The sequence below is a fragment of the Dendrobates tinctorius genome, unplaced genomic scaffold (assembly GCF_039654945.1).
Source record: "Dendrobates tinctorius isolate UK_male_01 unplaced genomic scaffold, ASM3965494v1 ptg000223l, whole genome shotgun sequence".
NCBI lineage: Eukaryota > Metazoa > Chordata > Amphibia > Anura > Dendrobatidae > Dendrobates > Dendrobates tinctorius.
The window spans coordinates 16,875,095-16,895,397 of NW_027361890.1; the positions used below are offsets into that span (position 1 = coordinate 16,875,095).

General features: G+C 44.9%; 1 protein-coding gene across 1 annotated transcript in view; it reads left to right on the plus strand.

Annotated features, from left to right (window-relative positions):
- The window catches only part of TOP1 (DNA topoisomerase I), a 90,829-nt gene that overhangs the window by 41,689 nt on the left and 28,837 nt on the right, over positions 1–20,303 (plus strand). The window contains exons 4-11 of the mRNA XM_073555354.1: positions 312–636; positions 788–840; positions 1,378–1,473; positions 1,575–1,647; positions 9,166–9,263; positions 9,389–9,504; positions 19,526–19,647; positions 19,733–19,855. Coding sequence (XP_073411455.1) covers positions 312–636; positions 788–840; positions 1,378–1,473; positions 1,575–1,647; positions 9,166–9,263; positions 9,389–9,504; positions 19,526–19,647; positions 19,733–19,855 — 1,006 coding nt within the window. The remainder of the gene's footprint in view (positions 1–311; positions 637–787; positions 841–1,377; positions 1,474–1,574; positions 1,648–9,165; positions 9,264–9,388; positions 9,505–19,525; positions 19,648–19,732; positions 19,856–20,303) is intronic.

A 20,303-nucleotide genomic window follows, 5' to 3' on the forward strand; every position in this document is an offset into this window, starting at 1 on the left:
TGGGGCAAAAGAGGGGTGAAGTGAACTTTGGGGCGGGGGACATTTTTAAATTGGCTTTGGTCCCATAACACAACAGTGTCACATCATCTACTGAGAACATCACTGGAGCAGCGTAGGGAAGTATGCATTTTTATTTTCTGCAGAGCATAGAGTTGATTAAGCATGGTTTGTCTAGTAGTGGATAACCTTTATAATCTATGTAATTAAAAGAAAGGCAATGAAATGATGCAGAATGGTAACGTAGGCATCTGCCATGTGACTACCCCAAACTTTTACATTAGAATTTTGTATTGGTGCCCTTTTGCTTTCAGTGAACACAAAGATCCTTCTGAGAGGAAACACAAGGACAAACACAAAGATGGTGAAAAACACAGAGAGAAGGATGGTGAGAAGCCTAAGGAGAAAGTTGGTGACAAGGATAGTGAGAAGCCTAAAGAGAAAGAAGGGGAAAAGCCTAAGGAGAGGGATGGTGAGAAGCACAAGGAGAAAGAAGGGGAAAAGCATCGGGAAAAGGAGGGTGAGAAGCCCAAAGATGGCGAAAAGCACCGAGACAAAGAAGGAGAGAGGCGGAAAGATGGAGAAAAACATAAAGAGAAACATCGGGAGAAGGATAAAGACAAGAGAAAGGGGGAAAAGGTGTGTGAATGTTAATCAGACTATAAAGCGCTGGGGAGCTGCTATTGTGGACCTCCCGATTCCGGAGATTTTCCCAAACTGGGTGTTTGCAGCTGATATAACTGACACAAAAGCAGTGAATGCTTTAACTTCAATGTCCCTTGTCTTGCAGCTAAGAACTTCCAGCGATGGTGCCAAAATAAAAAAAGAAAACGGCTTCTCCAGGTAAGGTGTCCTGCATGTCTGTTGTTGAGAATGTAGCTTGGCTCCATTATGTGTTTTTGTAATTACAAACGTTTAAAGGGTTTGATTTTTTCCGAATAATCACGCGATTACCTGTGCACAGGTTGTATGTAGAATTGCATCTCTTTTCACATCAATGTAGCTGAGCTATAATACCAGACACAGCCAATTAATTTGTGGGGAGCACGTTTTCTTCTTAAAAATCCTTTTAAAACATGAGAGAGCAGCATTTCTATAGTATGAATTTGAGGTGACTGTGCCTTGATGCACTCTTCTCCCAGTTTCCTCCCCAACCCATGTATTGTGTCCCAGTTTATGAAGTTGTGTCATCCTGTGTGATGGACAGATCAATGGATCCCATCAGGACCTAGATCCTTGGTGTACATGTTATCTCTGTACACACGAAGTACATAAGAATCAGATTTGAGTTATTAATGTGTATTTCTGGCTGCGTTTCTTACTTTTAGAGCCATTTTGTCTTCATTTAACTTATTTTTTTTCTTTTTTTAAAAACACCAGTCCTCCCCATATAAAGAATGAGCCAGACGATGACGGCTACACTTTGTCTCCTAAGGAACAGAATAAGGCACTAAAGCGATCCAGGGATGACGAAGAGTATGTGGGGAGAAGGGAGCGTGCGCATAACTTTTCTGTAGTGTAGATGTACGCATTGTCAACAAAACGCCATTCTCTAAACCACTAATCTCCCTTTGCAGCTATGACTACAAGCCCAAAAAAATAAAAACAGAAGATGTTAAAGCCAAAAAACGAAAACAAGAGGCTGTCCAGGTAAGAAATATGTATATAAATAGAATATCTACTCTCATCTGTCTGGAAAGTCCTTAGAGCTTTACAAAAGTCAGAGAAGACACTGTAGACAATTCCTCTTAGAAGGTTTATTATAGAAGTGCAGCGGAGCAGATGTAGAGGACAGGTTAGTTGAAGCGCGCAGGTGTCCGGACGAGAGGACAGTGGGTGATTTGTCTCCAGATTACAGTGTAAACCACCTACTGCTGCAAAAGTGTACCTTTTAGAACAAAGCCTGCAATGACACAGCGTGACAACATTTATGGGTGTTGCGACAAACCTCCGTTTAGCTAATGTCATTACTCACATAATTCTTTACACACTGAGCGTTTTGTGGTTCTGGTTTCTATACCAATTCTGCATTTATAGTACTTATTCCCATACAATAAGCTCTTATTAACGATCAGGTCCCCTGTGGCTGTTCCAATTAGTTTCACTGGACCGCGTCCATACTTACTGATGGCAATGAAGTCATTTTATACCTCCATTCTGGTGAGGGCATCAGCTTCTCTAACAAAGTTAGTTGATTGTCCAAGATGGCGGCTGGGCACAATATGGCTGTTCAGCATATTATAGCTGACCATTCTCTTACAACATCCCTTGAACTTAAATGATTATGTTATAATATAAAGAAATGGCCATTAGTCCACGTTTCCTGTTAACATTCCTGTGGTCCCTACTAGTCCTGCACTGATCGTGTGTCATTTATGGAAGGAAACCATAAACAAAAGTGTGTAAGTGGTCAAAAAAATTCCAAAATTTGTAAAAAAAAAAAAAAAAAAAAAAATTTGGCTTGTCGCCATTTTTCATGACTGATGGCTGTGTGAAGGCTTATTTGTGCCCTGAGCTGACGTTTTTACTCATACAATTTTGAGGCAGATGCAACGTTTTGGTTGCATTTTATTGAAATGTTCCAGCTGCCAAAAATGTAATTCTGGAGATTTTTTGTTACGCAGTTTAAAGAAAGGATTCATTTTGTTTTTTTTTTTTTTTTGATATGTCTGACATCACTGCAGCAATACCAAATGTATATATATATTTTTTTTTAATAATTGTTTTATTTTCAATGGGGCAAAAGGGGGAGGGTTTGAACTTTTTATTTTGTTAACATTTTTAAACTTTTTTTAATCACTCTTTTTACTGACATCATTTGTCCACTTTGTAGACTTGAAGCTCTGATTGCCTGTGCTGCACATAGCAGGGCTGCTGAGCACTGCTATGTATAGCAGAAATGACTATCTCCTACGAACGCCGGCCACTTGCTGACATTCACAGGAGATTCACAATGACAGGCACAGAAGGGTTCTGCAGACCACCCCCCTCCCGCTGATGGACAGAAATAGTGAATGTTAAATCCTGATGTCTGTAATTTACAGTGGGATTTAACTGGTTAACAGCCGCAGGTGGATCACAGCTCCACTCCTCCCTCTTGGAAGCACTTGATAGCCGATTAAATAATCCCTGCAGTCAAGTCCTCAGTGCTGACATTTGCCTTTACGGCAAGTCAGCCGCGGGGGTCCAGTGATTGGCTACAAGAGTCATGCGAATAATGCACTGGACGTAATCTGTACAGGACTGACTGGATGTAAATGTTTTATTTTTTTGAACTTTTGGCCTAGTTTTGTAACATGCTAAAATATCCCTGAATGCACAATGACAGTGTATTCACAAGCTGAGCCCTCGCCAAGTAGGGCAGGTGCTGGCTGACTAAAACAGACGGCATATCCCTCTAATAGCAGCCATTGGAGCTAGCTCAGATCATTGTTCTAACCCCTTAAATTCTGCTGACCGCAACATTTCATTCATGCAATCCAGACACCCTTCTGCAACTTCCACCCACAGCGTGAACACAAGCAAAAGGTGCCAATGGGTCTGCTTGACAGCTGCCACGTCTAGGGTGGGCTTCATTGGATAATGTCATTAGGACTATGTTTACTTTAATACTGCCAATACATAGAACAAGCAATCAAACAACTGCAGGTTCAAGTCCCCACAAAAAAAAATCTCTATTTTCTTCAGTCATAAAATAAGATTATTCTGCATTACCAACTCCTTTTTGTCGAAATATAAAATTATTTAACCCCGTCTCGACCCCAGACGAGAAATAAACATCGGAGATTTGTGCAGCACCGATACTTCTCTATGGTTGATCTCATGATCCCAGAGTCCTTTAAGCATCGGGATTCTGGTGCAGAGCGATGGCTCTGAGCGGCGACTTCATCGGGACTTGATTGGCTCAAAGTCCAATGATGTTAACCCTGTGTTATCTTCTAGATGCCATGATCAGTAATGATCGAGGAATTTGGGAGAGGGCTCCTTCTCTCACCCCTCGGGCACCCCCGCAACATGCCATGGAGCCGAGGGTTGTCAAGGCAGCCAGAGATCAAATGATATCCTTCGGGTCTGCCAGCTACAATGGCCTGTTACACTCAGCCGGCAGCAGGGTCTAACAGGCGTTATGACAGTGTAAAGCTGACAGGTCTCATGTATTGTAATACCCGTGTATTGCAATGCAATGAGACCAGCGATCACAGAAATAAAAGATGACGTTCCATACATGGACTAAGTGAGATGGTAAAAGTTCAAAAGTATAACTAGACTCGCAAAAAACAAGCCCTCACATGGCCATATTGACAGAAAAATAATAGTTATGGTCCTGGTAAGAAAGGGAGCAAAAAATGGAAATTCAAAAACTGAAATATCCCCTGGTCATAAGGGGTTAAAAAACAAACGCATGGTTTTATTGACTGAAAAATGTAGTGTTCGGTCTTGCAAAACTTCTATTCAAAGTACTGGATTTTTTTAAAAGGGTGAAAAAGAAATGACAAGTTTTGGTGTCGTCATGATCGTACTGACATGGAGAATCGTAAAACAAAACCCAGAAATTAATAGCAGAATTTCATTTTTACTATTTTTTATTTAACCACATTTCTTTATCGCCTTATTGGGGGACACAGATTACCATGGGTGTATGCTGCTGCTGCTGCTAGGAGGCTGACACTATGCAAAACAATAAAAATTAGCTCCTCCCCGGCAGTATACACCCACCGACAGGCACCAAGCACCCTCAGTTTGTGCTTAGTGTCTGTAGGAGGCGGACCGGGATCTCCCCAGATCCGCAGTTAATAATCCATTTTTTCTTTTAGGGTTTAGATCGAACTTCTTAATCTTTCCTCTTTTATTTTTCAGGTTTTTCCTTCAGGAAACAGGGTATAGTTATCACCCTGATTTCCTATATCATGCGGCTGAGCGAGCAGTGTGGTGTCACCCACATCGCAACTCTCAGTACCGCAGGCAGGACTTTTTCCCTATCACCTTCCGGTGATAAGGGTTGTGGACAGGTGGCTGGTCCTTGCCGAATCCCCCTCCTCACCCCTTTCTCGGGACAGGGCTGAGAGGAAGACGGCGATCGCAGGAGGTTCAAGCCGTCTTCTGCAGGATGCGGGTACAGAGGACCCCCCCAGCGGCCTGCCTGTTCTCCGTGGGCCCCTGTGGTCATCCTCTTCAGGGACGTCAGGTAAGTGCCTGTACGTTCCCTCCGGCCCCGCATAAGCTTCCGTGCAAGGGAGAAGTTGGACCTTGGTGATTACAGGTCCACAGTTATTTGAATCTCCTGCCCTCTCTGCCTGCCGCGCGCTCACACAGCCGCTTGCGTCTCACTCTCCCCCTGCACTAGTCAGGAAGACACTGGGAATCCCTCCACTCACCACAGCAGCGTCACAAGCAGCAGGGCCACTGTCAGTTTGGCACCGTTATGTCGGCGTTTCCTTCACAATTGCTAGGCATGGGGCTGCGGCGTCTTCCTTTCACTTTCACTTTCCCTCAGCGTGCTCCCTCCTCCCTTCCTGAGCGCGCTCTTTTCAGCGCGCCTTTTCTAGCCCATCACAGGGCTCCTTTTCTTTTGATATGCCAGCCTCCCCCTTCGGCCATGCCCTCTTCGTCGCTCTTAGCCAGTCACGGCGCAGCCGCTAAGCTCCGCCCCCAGCCTCCAGCACAAGGATTTCCTGGATTTTCACTCCTTCCTGTGCTGCTTGGGGGACACTTTGGCGTTTTCTGCTGCTCGCCAGAATCTCGGTAGGCTCTGCTCTGAGGCAAAGATTAGCTCTCCTCGGCAGTTCTTCCCTAATTCCTGCAGCCATTCAGTGCAGTTCACTTATGCCCAACCCTTCAGGGGATCTCTGCTTCAGGCCCACCGCTACCTTTTACGTCAATCTTCTGGAGATCAGAGCAATCTTCCTGGCCCTACTTCACTGGCAGCCTCTCCTCTCCGGCAAGCCGGTCCGTATTCAGTCGGATAACGCCACGGCCGTGGCGTACATAAACCATCAGGGGGGCACGCGCAGCAAGCAATTAATGTCAGAAGTGGCCAAGATATTCCGCTGGGCAGAACGTTACGTTCCGGCAATCTCCGCCGTCCATATTCCAGGGGTGGAAAATTGGGCAGCCGACTTTCTGAGTCGCCAGGGCCTAGCGTCCGGCGAATGGTCCCTGCACCCCACAGTCTTCAATCAGATATGCCACCGTTGGGGCACCCCGGATGTCGACCTCATGGCATCTCGGATGAACCACAAGGTGCCGGAGTTCGTAACCAGGTCCAGGGACCCTCTAGCCGTCGCATGCGACGCGCTGGTGACTCCGTGGTCCCAGTTTCAACTTCCTTATCTGTTCCCGCCTCTGGCCTTGATCCCACGAGTGGTCAAAAAGATAAAATCGGAAGGCGTACCAGTGATTCTAGTCACTTCAGATTGGCCAAGACGGCCTTGGTACGCGGAACTGGTCAAAATGCTCGCGGACGTCCCCTGGAGGCTTCCAGACCGTCCAGACCTTCTCTCGCAAGGCCCCCTTTACCACGAGAATTCTCAGTCTCTGAGTTTGACGGCATGGCCGTTGAGACCGCAATCCTGAAGGAATCAGGTCTGTCCAGTCGGGTTATTCAAACTATGATCAGAGCCAGGAAACCAGCCTCTTCCCGCATTTACCATAGGTACTGGAAGGCTTTTTTCCGTTGGTGCGATGATAAAAAAGTCTTCCCAATGTCCTTTTCTATCCCATCTATCCTTGGGTTTCTTCAGTCTGGTTTAGAAGCGGGTCTGTCCCTCAGTACGCTCAAGGGCCAGGTTTCCGCTCTCTCTATCCTCTTCCAAAGAGAGCTAGCTTCTCTACCACAGGTCAAAACCTTTCTCCAAGGGGTCTCCCATGTGGCTCCTCCTCATCATTCGCCAATAGACCCGTGGGATCTCAACCTCGTTCTTAGCGCTCTCCAGAAGGCGCCGTTCGAGCCTCTCCAGGACATTCCTTTGTCCCTTCTCTCGTGGAAGGTCACCTTTTTGATCGCCATTACATCCATCAGAAGAGTTTCTGAATTGGCGGCCTTGTCATGTCGTTCCCCTTACCTGATTCTCCATCAGGACAAAGCCGTCCTCAGGCCCGTTCCTTCTTTTCTTCCAAAGGTGGTTTCCTCTTTCCATATCAATGAGGATATCGTTCTTCCTTCTTTTTGTCTGGCTCCCTCTCATCCGCTTGAGAAGTCTCTCCACAAACTGGACGTAGTTAGAGCCCTGCGTGTCTATCTCGCCAGTACTTCTTCCTTTCGTCTGTCCGATTCCTTGCTGGTCATCTCTGAAGGTCGCCAGAAGGTCCTTCCGCCTTCCAAATCCACGATCGCTCGCTGGATTCGTTCTACCATTCTGGAAGCGTATCGTCTTCAGGAAAAACGACCCCCTCCGGGAGTAAGAGCTCATTCCACCCGGGCTGTGGCGACTTCGTGGGCTGTTTGTCACCAGGCTTCGGCCATGCAAATTTGCAAGGCCGCAACCTGGTCGTCTTTGCACACCTTTACAAGGTTCTACAGGGTTCATACCCAGGCCTCGTCTGATGCTGTTGGTAGGAAGGTTCTGCAGGTGGCGGTGGCTCACCGGCCGACCTAAGCCTTTCCGTTACTTTCGTTCCTTATTGCTGTTCCCACCCTTGGGACTGCTTTGGAACGTCCCATGGTAATCTGTGTCCCCCAATAAGGCGATAAAGATGGATTTTTGGTTCTTACCGTAAAATCTCTTTCTTGGAGCCTTCATTGGGGGACACAGCACCCTCCCTGTTTAAGTTGTACCGTGTTGGGTCTTAGAGTCCCTTGTTGGGTTGGTACATATGTTTAGAGTTTTCTCTTTGCTTCTCCTACTGCTTTTTCACCAACTGAGGTGCTTGGTGCCTGTTGGTGGGTGTATACTGCCGGGGAGGAGCTAATTTTTATTGTTTTGCATAGTGTCAGCCTCCTAGCAGCAGCAGCATACACCCATGGTAATCTGTGTCCCCCAATGAAGGCTCCAAGAAAGAGATTTTACGGTAAGAGCCAAAAATCCATCTTTTCCAGTGTTTTTTACACTCTTAACTCCCTGAGCTTTTTTCGATTTTCGTTTTCCACTCCACTTCTTTCCAGAGCCATAATTTTTTTTTTTATCTTTCCGTCAATATAGCCGTGTGAGGTCTTATTTTTTTGCGGGACGAGTTGTACTTTTGAACAACACCATTGGTTTTACCATGTCGTGTACTCGAAAACGGGAAAAAAATTTGAAGTGCAGTGAAATTGCAAAAACAGTGCAATCCCACACTTGTTTTTTGCTTGGCTTTTTTGCTAGGTTTACTAAATGGTAAAACTAACCTGCAATTATGATTCTCCAGGTCATTACGAGTTCATAGACCCCAAACATGTCTAGGTTCTCTTTTATCTAAGTGGTGAAAAAAAAATTCCAAAGTTTGCTAAAAAAAAAAAAAAAAATGCGCAATTTTCTGAGACCCATTGCGTCTCCATTTTTCGTGACCTGGGCTTGAGTGAGGGCTTTATGGGATTGATTTTTGCGCGCCGGTCTTACATTTTTAGTGATGCCACTTTTGTGCAAATACATTCTTTTCATCACCCGTTATTGCATTTTAATGCAATGTCGCAGCGACCAAAACATAATTCTGGCATTTTGAATTTTTTCTCGCTACCCCGTTTAGCGATCGGGTTAAAGATTTTTTTTTTTTCTTTTTTTCCCCAGACGTAGAGGATGCCCCCTTGTCCCCGTCAGAGGTCTAAGAGTAAAAAGATCATTAGAAAGCTCTTGGTATTGTCCCCGCATATATTTATACATTGTAATAAGATCACCCCTAAGCCTTCGATTCTCCAAACTAAATAACCCCAAATGTAATAACCTGTCTTGGTATTGCAGACCCCCCAGTTCCCTAATAACCTTGGTCGCGGCTTTGAGGTGGGCTCATCGCCGGAGACCACCTCAAGGCAGGGGATTCTTACCGATGGCGTACTATTCAGAAGGAAGGGGTTAAATCTTATATATTTCACAACTACATCTTATCTCTCAAAAAAAGAAACGACCTGATACGGTTATGTCTGTGGAAAAATAAAAGTTGTGGCTCTTTGATGGAGAGGAAAGAATTAAAACTTTAAATTGGTGGTTGTCTTAAGGGATTTGGTATGAGTTATTTATGTTCATTGCTTGCTTCTAGGATGTCAAACCTAAGATGATAAAGGGCAAGGACAAAAGCCATGAGGGAGATGGCAAAAAGAAAAAAGTGAAGAAGGAGGAAGAGGAAAAATGGAAATGGTAATGATGGAACCTGCTTCTGCATTTTATGAATACATCTGGCTGGGTTAGGTGTTCTTTGCTGGTGTATTATTCAATTTGATCATCTTCTAGGTGTGTTTGTTTGTTTTTCTTTTTGCTCTCAGGTGGGAAGAAGAGCGTCATGCTGATGGTGTCAAATGGAAGTTCCTGGAACACAAAGGCCCTGTATTTGCACCGCCCTATGAGCCTCTCCCAGAAAATGTGAAATTTTATTATGATGGTAATATTTCTTTGATAAATAAGACTCTGAACATTGCACATTGTAGTCCTTTCCAAGGGATTTTTGTAGCCCTTCTAATATGCTAAAGGAGTCCAGGTTTTTCACAAAACTCAGCTTTGTGATTCTTAGCAGCTCCTGTTGTCAAGATTCCTTGGTGCTGGCCGCACGACCCGGCCACTATGTAACCACAATTTGCATACCTGCGGTTACATGACCGCCCAGTCTCGCTGCCGGCACCAGAGAATTCTTGCAGGGCACAAGGTAAGGATTCAAAAGTATGACTTTTGTGAAATCCTGGGCAACCCCTTTAAGTGGCTTGCAATATAAAATAAAGCATTTATCTGTGAACACTACTTTATAATTGTGATCTTAAATGATTGTTTTACCTGTAATGCACTCACCCTAAATTTCTGCCTGTATTAGTATTGGAAGCCATAAACCAGATTGACACGCTCTTCCCAGTTGGGTTCCCCTTCCCCGTTAAAGGGAATCGGTCACTACTCTGAACCTGTGTAACCTATTAATAGGGGCATTCAGGTTATCGACTGCTGAGGAGAGTCATGCCTTGTTGAGAAATCCTCTTTCATCATGTTATATAAATGACCTCTTCCAGTATATTGGGAGGATGTTGCCTGGAAGAGAAGTCTGCCTCCTTACTTCATTATCATGTCAATCGCCTCCCACGGCGTCGCTGTGTACCTGTTACTTCGGGTTTTAAACTTGTGATCTCACGCCTGCACAGTCCCAATGCCATCGTTCCTCTTCAGTGTTCCTCCCTTCTCTGAGCATTGGTTTCACATTAGTGCCGATGAGTCACTAATACTTCCGCTTCCAGTGTTTCTGCCAGTGACTCGCCAGCTTAGTCTTCTCTATAGAGTGTAAATGCTGGTTGTGTTAAATGGACAACCTCTGCATCAGCAGCAGCGACCGAATCTATCTTTTATCGCTGCCAATTAATCATTTGATCGACCAGTGATTGACAGTGCTATTTTAATGACTTGTTTGCCGATGCATGCTTCGGCCTACCATTGGTCCTCATTCCCTTACACGTTTCAATCACGAAAAGCTGATGGGTTACAATGGCAGACTGAGGTCTGCTGAACGTCTTCATTGCTGCCATCATAGTCTTCCTGTGAATCACCGCCTCAGGTTAGGCATCATAAAACCTAATTTTTACTTTTATGCTTTAGTATGGCAATATAAACGCTGCGTTCCAAAATAATATGCAAATTTGATTTTTGTCATAAAGATCTAATTGTTTTTTTGTTTTTTGTTTTTTTTAAACAAACTCATAGATGGCATTGTGTCTCAGGGCTCTTTGGATAACTGAATACAATCTCAAACACCTGTGATCATTAGTTTGCCAGGCGACTCCTATTAAAGGAAAACTACAGGCCACAGGTTTCAAGCAATATGGGAAAGAAATAGTATCTTTCTGGTGCCAAAAAGCATCAAATATTGCAATGTCTAGGACATGGTATGAAGACATTAAATGTTTCACGAAAACTTAAGGGTAATCATTGTATCGCAAAGAGGTTTGTGGCGGATACAGAGCACAAAGGGGTTCGTGCAGATAAAGGCATAATAAGAAAGGTTTCTGTCAGAAAATTAAAAACATTAAGAGAACAGCTGCTAAAATACCATTACAAAGCAGCAAATGTGTATTTGAAGCTGCTGGTGCCTCTGGAGTCTCGCTTTACATAAAGGTTCGGAATCCTCCAGAGACCTACTTTTGTGCACAAATCTACTATTTGGCCACCCCAAAACAGTGCTCATGAGCAGAAATGGTTGCTGTGGGCCTAGATGTAAATGAAGACTAATTTTAAAACCGTATTGCTTATTGATGAGTGCCATGCATTCCTTGATAGTCCAGATGGATGGAGTGGATGGTGACAATGTCCCAACAATGTTGCAATGTCAGCAAGGAGGTCGCAGAGTCAAGTTTTGGGCTGTAATCATGGGGAGAGAGCTGGTAGATAGGCCTCTGTAGAGTCCCTGAAGGTGTGGAAATGAGTTTGACCACTTTTTTCTATGGTACAAAAAGAAGTGTGCCATCCGTAGCAAAATCCTCTTCATGCATAACCATCTCATGCTGCATAGAATACCTCTGAGTCATTGGCAGCTATGAATATAAAAGGAGATCAAGATCAACTCATGGGGTGGCTACCATCCTCCCCTGACCTTAGCCTTCGGCCACGTTAACGCGGTCAGTGTTTGATCAGTTGGTATTTGTAAGCCAAAAGTAGGAGTGGGTGATAAATACAGAAGAGGTGACGTGTTTCTGTTATACTTTTGATTTCAGTAAATGTGACCTCTTATGGCTGCAAATTAAACAAATGACCATTTTCAGTTCTTTACAACCTATAAGATGTTTGGAAACTCTCTTGTACATAATTTGGAACAATGCATTTGAGGTTTTTGTTTTTTTTAAAAAAATATTATTATAAAATATGACTTGTACGTGATCAATTGATGATCTGCATGTCATATAAGTGAACAGCCTGCACAAAATGACTGTTCCATAGTGGGCCAAAGTGTAAAAGTAAGAATGAAATATAAAACAAAATTAAAATAATTGTAAAAAAAATAATCAATATTTATTCCATCATTAAATCAATAGTTGAATAAAAAATCTAAACAATAAAAGTACACATATTTAGTATCACCGCGTCCATAATGACTCGACCTATAAAACTGTCCCACAAGTTAACGCCTTTAGTGAACACCATTAATAAAGGGTAAAAAAAAAATGCTTTATCATCATACCACCGAACAAAAAGTGGAATAACACGCAATCAAACAGACGGATGTAAATAAACGTGGAACCGCTGAAAACGTCATCTTGTCCCCCATAAAACAAGCCACCATATAGCTCCATCACCGGAAAATAGTTATAGCTCTCAAAATAAAGCGATGCAGAAATAATTTTTTCTATAAAAGTTTTTATTGTATAAAAGCGTCAAAGCATAAAAAAATGAGGTATCACTGTAATCATACTGACTCGAAGGATAAAACTGCTTTATCAATTTTGCCACACATGGAACGGTATAAACGCCCCCCCTTCCCCCAAAGATATTCATGAAATGCTGTTTTTTGTTTATTATGCCTCCCAAAAATCGGAATAAAAAGCTATCAAAAAATGTAATGTGCCCGAAAATGGTCTCAATAAAAATGTCAACTCATCCCGCAAAAAACAAGACCTCACATAACTCTGTGGGCCAGAGTATGGAAAAGTATAGCTCTCAAAATGTGGCGATGCAAAAACTATTTTTTACAATAAAAGCGTCTTTTCTCTATCGCTTCATTGGGGGACACAGGAACCATGGGTGTATGCTGCTGACACTATGCAAATAAGAAAGTTAGCTCCTCCTCCGCAGTATACACCCCACCGACTGGCGCTCAATTACTCAGTTTAGCTTAGTGTCAGTAGGAGGTGGACACGGGTCTTTCATTAGACCCTTATCTACCTCAGTGTGCGTCGTTTCTTTACAGGTTCCGGAGGGATACAGAGTGAAGTCACATCTGTACTCCCACAAAGAGACTATGAGTACGGCGTGTACTGCCACCCCGTATTCTCATATGTCTACCGGCCAGGAACACGTATGCATGTTCGCCTTCTGTCTCTCACCCACTCGCCTACCAGAGCCTGTCGGTGGATGGAGACACGGTCTGCAACTGAAATGGGGTAAGTCAGGACTGCAGGAGGTAAGTATCAGCAGGCTGAACCCCTCTCTCCTTCCCATGATAGTAATCCCCCTGGGTGGTGGGGAACGGGCAAGCTTCCTTAAGCGGCATTACCTGTATTTAGCTTTCTCAGCGCCGTGAAACTGCGGTTCTCTTTAGACCTCCGCGCTCTCCGGCGGCCGCCGTTTCTAATCCAGGCCCCAGCTTCAGTTCGGGCCTAGTTCTGAGGCGAGGCCACGCCCCCATTTTCAGGCGGGCTTTTTCTTCTCAGGAACAGTCCCGCCCATCTGGCACCGCCCACCGCTTCTCTGAGGGCTAGAGGCGTTGCAGGGGCCCGCCCACTCCTCCCAGAATAGGAGGGAGTGGAGTTTTCTTATGCTCCTGACAGAGCAGATGATGTTTTGGAGCTGGACTCGGACCAAATCGCTGATATGAGGGATATAGTTCAGAGCCTCATTGCAGCGATTAACCAGTCCTTCAATATCAAAGATTCTCCTGCGGAACCCGCGGACCAGGAGATTTCCTTCAGACGGTCGAAACCACCTTCCAAGGTCTTCGCTCATCATTCGGAGTTCCAGAAAATTCTTTCCAGAGAGAGAGAAAATCCGACCAGGCGTTTTCAAAGAGGAAAACTCCTTGGGGTGTTATATCCTTTCTCGCCGGAACTCATTGCAGACTGGTCAGCTTCACCGACCGTGGACCCCTCCGGTTTCAAGACTATCTAACAGCACAGTGCTTCCGATTTCTGGGGGAGCATCTCTAGCAGACACTAATGACAGAGTCATAGAATCTTTTGCTGAGTCAGCCTTCGAAGCGGCGTCTTCTGTTCTAAGCCCGGCCTTCGCTTCTACTTGGGCTTCTAAGGCCATAGCGAAATGGGCTAAGGACCTCCGCCAAGGCATTTTGGCTGGAGACCAGCCAGAGCAGCTGGCGGATCTCGCCGACCAAATTTCGCATGCAGGCGAATATTTGGTCTCGGCCTCCCTGGATGCCGCATCCTGCGCAGCTCAGGCATCAAGCAACTTGGTGGCTATTAGGCGCACAGTTTTGCTTAAGGCTTGGCAAGCGGACTTCTCAAAAAAGTCCCTCACCAGTTTACCGTTTCAGGGATCGCGTCTTTTCGGCGATAGGCTGGACCAGATCATTAAGGATGCCACTGGGGGCATAAGCTCCCTTCTTCCCCAGTCAAAATCTCGTCGGCCTCCTCCGTAACGTCAGTTTCGTCCCTTTCGGCCTTTTCGTCGCTTCACAACAGCAGATACGTCTTCCCACCAGCAGAGGCCTCAACCGCGCCAAGATAGGAAAAGAGTCTCCTTTAGGCCCACTCCTTCCTGGCGATCTCATTGTTCCAAGGGTAGATCTACCAGACCTAGACCTGGAAGATCTTCCTCCGCATGACTGGAATAAGAACACCGGAGCATACTACCAGGTGGGCAGCCGTCTTCTTGCCTCGGTGGAAGACGCTTGGGTCAGGGAAGTTGTATCTTCAGGATACAAAATAGAATTTGTTTCTCGTCTTCGGGATCGATTCTTCAAATCCCGACCCCTGAAAGACCCTGCCTTGGTTCCGGGTTTCTTTACAGCCATTGACTCTTCTCAAGTCGGGAGTGATTGTTCCAGTACCAGAAAAAGAGCGATTCACAGGTTTCTATTCGAACCTGTTTGTAGCGCCGAAAAAAGGAGGCACGGGTCGGCACATTCTGGACTTAAAACTACTGAACAAAAGGGTCTGTCTGCGACATTTCAGGATGGAGTCCCTTCGTTCAGTAATCGCTTCCATGGAGGCATAAGAATTCCTGTGCTCCATAGACATTCAAGACGCCTATCTACATGTCCAAATCTTCCTGGTTCATCAGAAATTCCTGCGTTTCGCGATACATCAGGATCACTTTCAGTTTGTCGCCCTGCCGTTCAGGCTCGCCACCGCCCCCAGGGTTTTTATAAAAATCATGGTAGCGTTGATGGCCATTTTGAGGATCAGAGGTCTCATGCTCTTCCCGTACCTCGACGACATCCTCATCAAAGCTCCATCCTTGCCCAAGGCTCTCAAAAGTCTGACCATTGTCTGCGACACTCTTGCTCGATTCGGGTGGATCATCAACACAAAAAAAAGTCCTGCCTAGTTCCAACACAACGCCTTGTGTTTCTAGGCATACTTTTCGACACTCGTCAGGCAAAGGTCTTCCTTCCCGACGACAAGAGAGTAACACTTCGGCGGGATGTTCGTTTGCTTCAGGGCCCCCCGACTCATTTCCCTCCCGATCAGCCATGAGAGTTCTAGGAAGGATGGTTGCAAAATCGGAGGCGATTCCCTTCGCCCAATTCCACTTAAGACCGCTTCAGCGGGCCATTCTGTCACAGTGGAACAAGTCTGTCTCCTCACTGGATCTTCCAATTCGACTCTCATTTCAGGTCAAGCTGCCCCTTAATTGGTGGCTAACAACTCCTCTTACCGCACAGGGCCGATCGTTCCTTCCAGTACATTGGCATGTGGTGACGACAGACGCCAGTCTTCTGAGCTGGGGCGCAGTGTTTCGCCATCTCACAGTACAGGGCCGTTGGTCAAGGCAGGAAGCGACTCTTCTGATCAACGTCCTAGAGATACGGGCTATTTTCCTGGCCCTGATTCATTGGGACAAGCTGCTCAAAGGTCTGCCAATCTGGATTCAGACGGACAATGCCACAGCGGTGGCATATATCAACCACCAGGGAGGGACTCGGAGTTCCTCGGCGTTGGCCGAGGTATCCAAGATACTTCATTGGGCAGAAATGTCAGTCCCAGCGATATCTTCCGTACACATTCCGAGTGGTGGAAAACGAGGCCGCCTATTTTTTTTATTTATTTATTTTTTTTTTCCTCCTCAGCCGCAAAGGCCTCGCGGCAGGGGAATGGTCCCTGCATCAGGAAGTCTTCCAACAGATTTGCCTTCGTTGGGGTACTCCGGACGTGGATCTGATGGCGTCCCGTCTGAACAGGAAAGTTCCATGGTTCGTATCCAGGGCCCGCGATCCCCTCGCGGTGGGCGCCGATGCTCTGACCATTCCTTGGTCACAGTTCGCGCTCCCCTATCTGTTCCCTCCTCTTCCTCTTCCCAAGCTGTTGAAGATGATCAAGGCAGAAGGGCTACCAGTCATCCTCATCGCACCGGATTGGCCCAGAAGGTCTTGGTTCGCGGACATCGTCAACCTTCTCGCGGACGCTCCTTGGACACTTCCAGACAGACCAGATCTGCTGTCTCAGGATCCGATTTACCACGCCAATTCTCGGTCGCTCAATTTGACGGCGTGGCCATTGAGACCGCGGTACTGAAAGTCAGGGTTTTCAGATCGGGTAATTCACACAATGATCCGGGCTAAGAAACCTTCGTCTTCCAAAATATACTATAGAACGTGGAAGGCATATTTTCATTGGTGTGAGTCCAATTGCGTTCCGCCAATGTCTTTCTTGCTCCCTTCTATTCTAGCATTCCTCCAGGTAGGCCTGGACAGGGGTCTGGCCCTTAGTGCTCTAAAGGGGCAAGTTTCGGCGCTTTCAATTCTTTTCCAGAAGACGCTATCCTCTCGGCCGCAGGTAAAAACCTTTTTACAAGGCGCGGCCCATGCAGTTCCTCCGTATCGGACTCCAGTGGATCCCTGGGATCTCAATTTAATCCTAGAGGCTCTACAAGGTTCCCCCTTTGAGCCTCTCATGGAGGTTTCTCTATCTCTTCTCTCTTGGAAAGTGGCCTTTCTAGTGGCCATTACTTCCATCTGACGTGTCTCGAAGTTGGCAGCTCTTTCTTGTCAACCTCCTTTTTTAGTGATTCACCAAGATAAAGTTGTTTTGTTCTACGGCCTCCGCCGTCCTTTCTTCCCAAGGTGGTATCTGCTTTCCACTTGAATGAAGACATCGTTCTACCTTCTTTCTGTCCGGCTCCAGTTCATCCCCGGGAACGCTCCTTGAACAGACTAAACCTGGTCAGGGCGACGAAGGTCTACTTGGCTAGAACCGATGCGTTCCGGAAGACAGACTCTCTTTTCGTCATCCCATCTCGAAAAGGCTTGTCAGCCTCCAAGGCGACTATTGCACGCTGGATCAGATCGGCTATCTTAGAGGCTTACCGGATAAAGAACAGAGTGCCCCCTTCTGGGATTAAGGCTCACTCCACTCGGGTAGTGGGCGCATCCTGGGTGGTGCACCACAGGGCTTCTGCGATGCAGCTTTGTAAAGCTGCAACCTGGTCCTCTGTTCACACTTGTAAAATTTTACAAGGTCCACAACCTATTGTGGAAGAAGGACCTTGCAGGCAGCGGTGGTGAGTCCGCTGACCTGATGGAAGTTTGTTTCCCACCCCAGGGACTGCTTTGGGACGTCCCATGGTTCCTGCGTCCCCCAATGAAGCGATAGAAAAAACAGGATCTTTAGTTGCTTACCGTAAAATCTGTTTCTCGGAGCCTTCATTTGGGGACACAGCACCCTTCCATGTTTTCAACTTCTGTACTTTGTTCTATGTAATATAGTACTAGTTGAATTGTTTACTTTATATTCTATTGCTTCTCCTACTGCTTTCTCACTAACTGAGTAATTGAGCGCCAGTCGGTGGGGTGTATACTGCGGAGGAGGAGCTAACTTTCTTATTTGCATAGTGGCAGCCTCCTAGTGGCAGCAGCATACACCCATGGTTCCTGTGTCCCCCAATGAAGGCTCCGAGAAACAGATTTTATGGTAAGCAACTAAAAATCCTGTTTTAGTTTGTGACAGCTGCCAAACAGAAAAACCCGCTATAAATAGTAAATCAAACCCCCTCTTATCTCACCCCCTTAGTTGGGGAAAAATAATAAAATAAACAAAAATTATTTCCATTTTCCCTTTAGGGTTGGGATTAGGGTTAGGTCTGTGGTTAGGGTTATGGTTGGGATTAGGGTTAGTGGTGTGTTGGGGTTAGGGTTGGAGTTAGAATTGGGGGGTTTCCACTGTTTAGGAACATCAGGGGCTCTCGAAACGCGACATGCGTTTGATCTCAATTCTAGCCAATTCTGCGTTGAAAAAGTCAAACGGTGCTCCTTCCCTTCCGAGCTCTGCCATGCGCCCAGACAGTGGTTTACCCCCACATATGGGGTATCCGCCTATTCAGGACAAATTGCACAACAACTTTTGGGGTCCAATTTCCCCTGTTACTTTTGGGAAAATAAAAAATTGGGGGTGACAAGATCATTTTTGTGAAAAAAATAAGTTTTTTTTTATTTTTACGGCTCTACATTATAAACTTCTGTGAAGCACTTGGGGGTTCAAAGTGCTCACCACACATCTAGATAAGTTCCTTGGGGGCTCTAGTTTAAAGAATGGGGTCACTTGTGGGGGGCTTTCACTGTTTAGGCACATCAGGGGCTCTCCAAACTCGACATGGCATCCGATCTCAATTCCCGCCAATTTTGCATTGAAAAGTCAAATGGCGCTCCTTCACTTCCGAGCTCTGCCATGCGCCTAAGCATATACCTGCATATATGGGGTATCTGCGGACTCGGGACAAATTGTACTACAACTTTTGGGGTCCAATTTCTCCTGGTACGCTTGGTAAAAATAAAACAAATTTGGTTCTGAAGTTAATTTTTTTATGTAAAAAAAGTTAAATGTTCATTTTTCTTTTTTTAAACATTCCAAAAATTCCTCTGAAGCACCTGAAGGGTTACTAAACTTCTTGAATGTGGTTTTGAGCACCTTCAGGGGTGCAGTTTTTAAAATGGTGACACTTTTGAGTATTTTCTATCATATAGACCCCTCACAGTGACTTCAAATGTGATGTGGTCCCTAAAAAAAAAAAAAAAAATGGTGTTGTAAAAATGAGAAATCAATGGTCAACTTTTAACCCTTATAACTTCCTAACAAAAAAAAATTTGGTTCCAAAATTGTGCTGATGAAAAGTAAACATGTGGGAAATGTTACTTATTAACAATTTTGTGTGACATATTTCTGTTTTAAGGGCATGAAAATTCAAAGTTGGAAATTGTAAAATTTTCGCCAAATTTACGTTTTTTTCACAAATAAACACAAGTCATGTCAAAGAAATTTTACCACTATCATGAAGTACAATATGTCACGAGAAAACAGTGTCAGAATCACCGGGATCCATGGAAGCGTTCCAGAGTTATTACCTCATAAATGGACACTGGTCAGAATTGTAAAAATTGACCTGGTCATTAATGTGCAAACCACCCTTGGGGGTAAAGGGGTTAATGCAGATCTACAAAAAAATTAAGTTCCAAAGTGAACATAAAGTTACATTTCTTTGTATGATTGTAAAATTATTTTTTAAACATGGTGAAAGCCAAAATCAAGCATGTTTTTATTGACCCACAGGTAAACCCGTAAAGCTCAGTCTCAAGGCTGAGGAAGTAGCCACTTTCTTTGCAAAAATGTTGGACCATGAATACACTACGAAGGACATCTTTAGGAAGAACTTTTTTAAGGATTGGAAGAAGGTACTTTAGCAAAGTGGTGTTTTTTTTTTTTTTTTTTGTTTTTATTCTTTCCCAGACTTGATTTTCACAAAACAAATTTTCATAGGAAATGACTGTTGATGAGCGAAATCTCCTTACCAGCCTGAGCAAGTGTGACTTCAATGAGATGAGCAACTACTTCAAAGCCCAGTCTGAGGCCAGGAAACAAATGACAAAGGAGGAGAAACTGGTATGGAGACTGGGTGGGAGCTTATCTACTTTCAGGTGTCACTTTCCCTCCGTCTGTGTAAAGCATGTGCATCTGGGTTTCTTTCATACTCCATTATGTGGCTATGATACTATTATGACACTTTTATCGTACTCTTATGTGACTGACAATTTTAAGGACTTCACTTGAACCATCCAAACTCTCTTCTACAATTGGTTGCATGAGATGGGACTGTGTTGGAAAAAAATAAATTATATGTACACACGCAGCCAAAAGTGGTGGCACCCTGGAAATTGTTCCAGAAAATTTTCTCCCTGATAATTATTTTAATTACACGTTTTTGTTACACACAGAGAAAATAAACGTGTATATTGGAACAACACAAAATAAGGCAAATTGAACATCATTTCAAACACAACCTCAAGAATGGACCTGACAAAATTGTGTGTATATTGTATTATATATTTTG